Source organism: Salvelinus sp. IW2-2015, unplaced genomic scaffold (genome assembly GCF_002910315.2).
Source record: "Salvelinus sp. IW2-2015 unplaced genomic scaffold, ASM291031v2 Un_scaffold3467, whole genome shotgun sequence".
Classification (NCBI taxonomy): Eukaryota; Metazoa; Chordata; class Actinopteri; order Salmoniformes; family Salmonidae; genus Salvelinus; species Salvelinus sp. IW2-2015.
This window is the reverse complement of record NW_019944747.1, coordinates 1,325-9,210: the sequence shown is the minus strand read 5'-3', so window position 1 is coordinate 9,210 and position 7,886 is coordinate 1,325. Positions and strand designations below refer to the sequence as shown.

The window sequence follows — 7,886 nt, the reverse complement described above, 5'->3', positions numbered from 1 at the left end:
GAAGGCCAAAGTTAGTTACTTTAAGGAGCAGTTCTCTCTCTATGGGTCTAACCCCAAGAAGCTCTGGAAAACAGTTAAAGACATGGAGAATAAACCCTCCTCCTCACAGCTGCCCATGTCCCTTAATGTTGATGATGTGGTTGTTACTGACAAGAAGCACATGGCTGAGCTCTTTAATAACCACTTCATTAAGTCAGGATTCCTATGACTCAGCCATGCCTCATTGCCCGTCCAACATTTCCTCATCTCCCACCCCATCTAATGCGACTATCTCTGATGCTTCCTTCTCCCTCTTTTTCCTCTGCCCTACAACAAAGTTTCTCCATGCAGGCAGTCACGGAGTGCGAGGTGCTAAAGGAGCTACTTAAATTTGACCCCAAAAAAACATCTGGGTCAGATGGTTTCGACCCTTTCTTCTTTAAGGCTGCTGCACCTATCATCGCCAAGCCTATCGCTGAACTTTTAACCAGTCTCTCCTTTCTGGGGCGGTTCCCATTGCTTGGAAGGCAGCCACGGCTCATCCTTTATTTAAAGGGGGAGATCAATCTGATCCGAACTGTTATAGGCCTATTTCTATTTTGCCCTGTTTATCAAAAGTGTTGGAAAAACTATAATAATCAACTGACTGGCTTTCTTGATGTCTATAGTATTCTATTGGGTATGCAATCTGGTTTCAGCTCAGGTTATGGATGTGTCACTGCAACCTTAAAGGTCCTCAATGATGTCACCATTGCCCTTGATTCTAAGCAATGTTGTGCTGCTATTTTTATTGACTTCGCCAAAGCTTTGATACGGTAGACCATTCCATTATTGTGGGCTGGCTAAGGAGTATTGGTGTCTCGGAGGTGTCTTTGGCCTGGTCTGCTAACTTCCTCTCTCAAAGAGTGCAGTGTATAAAAGTCAGAAAATCTGCTGTCTCAGCCACTGCCTGTCATCAAGGGAGTACCCCAAGGCTCGATCCTAGGCCCCACGCTCTTCTCAATTTACATCAACAACATAGCTCAGGCAGTAGGAAGCTCTCACATCCATTTAAATGCAGATGATAGTCTTATACTCAGCTGGCCCCTCCCCGGATTTTGTGTTAAATGCTCTACAACAAAGCTTTTAGTGTCCAACAAGCTCTCTAATAGAGGTCGACCGATTATGATTTTTCAACGCCGATACCAATTATTGGAGGACCAAAAAAAAGCCGATACCGATTACGTCGGMCGATTTTTATATATATATTTGTAATAATGACAATTACAACAATAGTAAATGAACACTTATTTTAACTTAATATAATAGATCAATAAAATCAATTAAGTCTCAAATAAATAATGAAACATGCTCAATTTAGTTTGTTTTTGCATTATTTAAAGTGTTGGAGAAGAAAGTAAAAGTGCAATATGTGCCATGTAAAAAACCTAACGTTTAAGTTCCTTGCTCAGAACATATGAAAGCTGGTGGTTCCTTTTAACATGTCTTCAATATTCCCAGGTAAGAAGTTTTAGGTTGTAGTTATTATAGGACTATTTCTCTCTATACCATTTGTATTTCATATACCTTTGACCTTTAAGAAAGGCATTGATGTTTATGGTTAGGTACACATTGGTGCGACGACAGTTCTTTTTTCACGAATGCGCTTGTTAAATCACCCGTTTGGCGAAGTAGGCTGTGATTCAATGCTAAATTAACAGGCACCGCATCGATTATATGCAACGTAGGACAAGCTAAATGAACTAGTAATATCATCAACCATGTGTAGTTAACTAGTGATTATGTTAAGATTGATTGTTTTAGTTTAATGCTAGCTAGCACCTTACCTTGGCTCCTTGCTGCACTCACATAACAGGTAGGCAGCCTGCCACGCAGTCTCCTCGTGGAGTGCAATGTAATCGGCCATAATCGGTGWCCAAAAATGCCGATTACCGATTGTTATGAAAACTTGAAATCGGCCCTAATTAAATCGCCCATTCCGATTAATTGGTCAACCTCTACTCTCTACCCTTAACCTTGTTCTGAACACCTCCAAAACAAAGGTCATGTGGTTTGGTAAGAAGAATGCCCCTCTTCCCACAGGGGTTATTACTACCTCTGAGGGTTTAGAGCTTGAGGTAGTCACCTCATACCAGTACTTGGGAGTATGGCTAGATGGTACACTGTCCTTCTCTCAGCACATACCAAATCTGCAGGCTAAAGTTAAATCTAGACTTGGTTTCCTCTATCATAATTGCTCCTCTTTCACCCCCAGCTACCAAACTAACCCTGATTCAGATGACCATCCTACCCATGCTAGATTACAGAGACATAATTTATAGATCGGCAGGTAAGGGTGCTCTCGAGCGGCTAGATGTTTTTTTATCATTCGGACKTAAGATTTGCCACCAATGCTCCTTATTTAACTGGGCAAGTCAGTTAAGAACAAATTCTTATTTACAATGACGGCCTAGGAACAGTGGGAACGACAGATTTTTACCTTGTCAGCTCGTGGATTCAATCTAGCAACCTTTCGGTTACTGGCCCAACGCTCTAACCACTAGGCTACCTTCCCCCAAAACCACTTTCCATCAATTTGTATAGCAGACCCTCATGCCAAAWTGAGTCGAAAGCTTTTTTGAAATCAACAAAGCATGAGAAGACTTTGCCTTTGTTTTGGTTGTTTGTTTATCAATTAGGGTGTGCAGGGTGAATACGTGGTCTGTCGTACGATAATATGGTAAGAAGCCAATTTGACATTTGCTCAGTACATTGTTTTCACTGAGGAAATGTACTAGTCTGCTGTTAATGATAACGCAGAGGATTTTCCCAAGGTTTCTGTTGACGCATATCCCACGGTAGTTATTGGGGTCAAATTTGTCTCTACTTTTGTGGATTGGGGTGATCAGTAGAACACATCACTGCACTCTATACTCCTCTGTAAACTGGTCATCTMTGTATACCCATCGCAAGACCCACTGGTTGATGCTTATTTATAAAACCCTCTTAAGCCTCACTCCCTCCTATCTGAGATATCTACTGCAGCCCTCATCCTCCACATACAACACCCGTTGTGCCAGTCACATTCTGTTAAAGATCCCCAAAGCACACACATCCTTGGGTTGCTCCTCTTCTCAGTTCGCTGCAACTAGCGACTGGAACGAGCTGCAACAAACACTTAAACTGGACAGTTTATTCTCAATCTCTTCATTCAAAGACTCATTACTGACAGTTTTGGCTGCTTTGTGTGATGTATTATTGTCTCTACCTTCATGCCCTTCGTGCGGTTGTCTGTGCCCAATAATGTTTGTACCATGTTGTTATTATGTTGTGTTGCTACCATGCTGTGTTGTCATGTGTTGCTGCCTTGCTATGTTGTGGTCTTTGGTCTCTCTTTATGTAGTGTTGTTTTGTTTTTTGTCGTGATGTGTGTTGTCCTATATTTATATTTTATTTGTAATCCCAGCAGGAGGCCTTTTGCCTTTTGGTAGGCCGTCATTGTAAATAAGAATTTGTTCTTGACTGACTTGCCTAGTTGAATAAAGGTTAAATAAAAATAAACATATTCATCAAGCAAATTAAAACACATTCAACACAATGGAGAAATCCCCCCCCTTCAAATATATATTTCCTCCAGTTGCAGATAACCTAAATTTTAACCTTACCTGAACTTTGACATGCTGTGCCCAAACGTTTCTTTGTCTTTCTGGAAGTCTTCTAGATATTTTTTCTGTTGTCAAAAAAACAAGTCAGTCGACCATGAGCAACGTCAGSAAATTACTCAGTTCAAATAAATTGTATCTACCAGGGAGAACATATTTACCCCCCATCCCAAACGTCACTATATCCCTCCCTTTAATTGCATCTCTTCCTTTCCTTCCCACTCTCTCCCTGCTTCTGACCTTCTTTTTGTCRGGCAGCCCTCTGTACTTCATGGAGAGGATCTTGGTGAGGTCTAGGTTGCTCATCTCAGGGTGCAGCTTGGCATACTTGGCCCTCTTCTCAATGAAGAAGCGGAAATATGGCGTCAGGGGTTTTAGGGCAAATCGGATGCTTTCTGTTCGGTTTGCAAATTTAAAACAAAGAACATTCGAAAGAAGAATATAAGTTCCCTATTAAGAGTAAAATTACACAACAAAAAATAACGTTCAAATCAGTTTCATCAGATGACTGAATTTGCTAAGAAAATAATGTGTCACCTGTGAAAGTATCAACTGATAGTGTCTATCATAAAAAGAGGATATGCAGCTCACCTTCAGCTTCTTGCCCTTATACGGGTTCTTGATGAAGTCTTGGGCATCGAAAATCAGCTCTGTTAATGTGCGAAATTTACGGATCTGAACCAAAGACACAGAACAACAACATAAAACGCATTGCAGAGGCAAGATGCAGTATGTACMTATTGAACTGACAAGAGTTGGAAATCCACTTTTATTCTCAAATACACAATACCCCAGTCCACAGTATAGCATGAAAGAGACATGGCGTACCACTTTGGAGACCTCGTTCCACTTCTGTTTGCACATCTCTCCTGTGAATGAGTTGAAGGCCACCTTYTCCCAGTCCARATGGGACTCCGAYGTCTTGTACTTGGCCAGGTCCTTCTGGGGAAGATTGACTTTCATGGCCTCTAGCAGATTCAGAAGGTCGTCCTGCGTCCACACTATAGCCACACAAGGACACACACATCAGCTTGCCTGTCCTGCAACCATTATCCTGGCTGAAGTGAAAAAAAATCATGAATTTTGCACAATATTCTGAAGGGGATGGAAGGAAGAAGTTCCATGTTGTGACTATATCTCACCTTGATTGACTACTATGATCTCACGTTGATTGACTATGATCTCACCTTGGTCTTTAGTGGACGCGTCCATTTCTCCATTCATCTGTACTTTCTTTAACCTACACATAAACAAAACAGATCCTAATAAAACACTATCCCTTTCTTTTAATGGCTGTGAATAACATACAAGGTGCAGTGAGTCATTGTTAATCTTATCAACAATTTACTCTCACTACTGTGCCAGCAAAAAAAATCTACACGGGATACATAATAGCCAAGTTACCTATGCATACACCTAATGCATGCAAATATGAGAAAGTAACAGAAAACTACTTTGGCCAATGCTATGCCTTATGATATTAGGAAATATGTGGAAAGAACAATGCTTGGAGATTAAACACATTTGAAAATGGCATAGGTTAGAGGTTAAAAATGTATATCATTATACTAGTATATCGACTTGCATATTAAAATAAGTGTGTAAAATGTGATACCGAAAACAAGATTAATGGGACATAGATTATTCGACTGCTTTTAATCATTCCAAACAAGCGATTAGGTAAGAAATTCCAGCCTTTTAAAATCCTAGAARTTAAAATCGACCTCGACATGATGGTTATTAATGTTTATTACACCGCCCCTAAACGTTTACGCTACACGGTGAGACAGGCTATAGCTTGTGAGACGGTTTCACATCTCAAATAACACCGCAGAAGGCTACGACTGGTAATGTTCTCTATGTCGATTTGGAAAATAGGCTAGCTTATTCTACATTAAAGTAGCAACTCATTTTGCTTTCTGTCGACCATGTCTTCTGTCGGTCGGTAATGGAGGATTTTCTCGGAGTGGTGGTGGGGAGGTTCCACAGAAGGAGGAAGCGAATGTTTAGAGGCAGCTGTAGGCAACCAGCTGACTATGGACGGGAGATCTGCTTTCGGTCTCCAACGAAGGGGAATGGTGGCCAGGGAACAATACTACCAAATGAACCACTCGACAAAGCCACACTACCAACATTGAGCTGGAATTGAAACCTGCCTCCACCTTGAATCTTTATCGGCCGACTCTTGTGAGGGGCCAAAGAGGGATACATATTACGCTTTATAATAAATTAAATTGTTGGACATAGTCCTCAAAGACCCGTTTCTATGCTTTAATCGTTTTAGTATCGAAGCGGGCAACCATAATCAAACCGAAAAAGACTCGAAAAAGCAGGACATTCTTGCGCGAGGCGTAACCGATTTCGGATATGTGACCTCGAGTCTGCAGTCAGCACCCCGCCTGTTGTTTACCCGTTCTTGGTCATATAGTACGCACGAGCTTGTGTTGGACTGCCAGTGCGTTTAAGGGGGGGATACAATTATCGCTGGTCTAATGATCCGTTTAAAACAGTGGTTGGACATAGTTAGCTAGTGTCCCAATAAATCAATGCAGTTTATGGGAAATGTAAAAGTAATATCCTGGTATGATAAGATGGTTTGGGGGGTCCACAAACTCCAACCGAGCCAACGACCGTGCTAGCTAGCTGCAACCGCACTACGCTGGTTCAATACAATGGTTAGCTAGCTGCTAACTCGCTATGTTAGCAACCATCAGATTTACATTAATTTACAGCAATATGTTAGCCAACACGGTGGCCACCTGCAAAATAATCAAATGACAATAATCTATACATTCTAAGGTTTAAATGGCATAGTAGCTAGCTACTGTCAATTTAAAATATGAAAACCACCACCAGACCAGTCAACTTTTATGCTAGCTAGCTAAAGCTTGGCTAACTTCAGGGGATTCACCATGGATAATGATTTACGTTTTTATTTTGTATATACATTTACATCAATATTGCAGGTAACGTTAACTAGATAAATGTTTGTAATTGGTCGTTCAAAATATGACGTATTGGCCTAACGTTACTAGTTTTGCATTAACCCATAGGAAAAAAATCCAGTTCCAAACGACTGCGACCCGAACACTGACCTCGTCTCCATGAAAGAGAATCATGTTTAGAAAATCATTCATCTCAGACAGACAAATTCACTGTTGTGTTTCTTGAAAAACAACGTTTTTAATGAACAAACTCACCGTGATACGGTTCTATCCACCCCGACTTTTCTTTCAGCTGTTGTTGAACACGGGTAAACCAGGTTTTGTAGCCGTGTGGCGAGGATGGGTCATGAAGACTGAGGCACACGAATGAAGAAAAAGGGAAATAAATGGTAACAATCTTCGCCTAATCTTCAGAATTGAAATGAGGATACATAACTACAATCTATCATCATTCACAAGGTTTCAATCCGCGGTTACATTGTATCAAATTGACACCACACAGAATKAAATATTTGTACATTCGAGATTGCAAATGGTTCACTGGCGCGAGGATGGTTCCAGAGCCGCCATGCTACAGGCAAAGCGCGAGTCAGTTAGGATACCGACCGTGACAAGCTCATATGGCGCACTACATGCTTAGCAAGAAATTGGGTTTAAAGTAAGCCTGGGTGTGCAACTAACCTGCCCCGCACCAGGATCATAGGCAACTATAACAGTACCAAAGACTGGTTTTCGCAGGTTGGCAATGATGGTTGTCAAGCGAGATAGAGGGCGAGCCCACACGGTGAGATATTAAACTGAGATCCACGATGGCTAACCAGAGAAGCGGCTGGTTCTGTCAACAACCGCATGGAGGTCTCGGCGCGGAAATAGTAAATTCTTAGTAGAAAATAAGATACACTGGTGAATTAAATTCCAAATTGACGGTGGTCCACAATCAATGTAAATGTTATCAATTTATACCATATTATTTAGACCCTATAGTTCGCATTTCTTACCCGTGGTAAAGGATAGGAAATTCGGGTATGGCGACCTCGGAATGGTCTACGCTACAGCAGTCAGTGTTTTGCTAACACAAGGCATTCAAGATGAGGTGTTCTTTTAAAATTACTCAAGGGAGAAAATAAACCATAGAGCGTAAATTGTTTGTGGAAATAATTGTGTTTATAKATCTTTTGAGCAGTCGAATTGACGGAGGTGGCTGTGAGCCTTACCTGTCTCAGCGTGAGTCGAGCTCGTTGTGGAACAAGGGTTGGGTTGAATGTTAGCCAGCACTGCGCCGCCGGTCCAGGGCACAGGCGCTCCAGTCCCCGCAGAGATG

At 41.5% G+C, this 7,886-nt stretch overlaps 1 protein-coding gene across 1 annotated transcript; it reads right to left on the bottom strand.

Annotated features, from left to right (window-relative positions):
- Positions 1-4,106: 4,106 nt before the first annotated feature.
- Positions 4,107-7,675, bottom strand: LOC112075920 (nucleolar transcription factor 1-like). Its single transcript, XM_070441117.1, has 5 exons — positions 7,564-7,675; positions 6,821-6,918; positions 4,808-4,860; positions 4,449-4,621; positions 4,107-4,295 (listed from the first exon to the last, which is right to left on the bottom strand). Exons 3-5 carry the CDS (start codon positions 4,842-4,844, stop codon positions 4,107-4,109), a joined length of 399 nt encoding a protein of 132 aa, XP_070297218.1. The 5' UTR covers positions 4,845-4,860; positions 6,821-6,918; positions 7,564-7,675.
- Between the last annotated feature and the right edge of the window lie 211 nt (positions 7,676-7,886).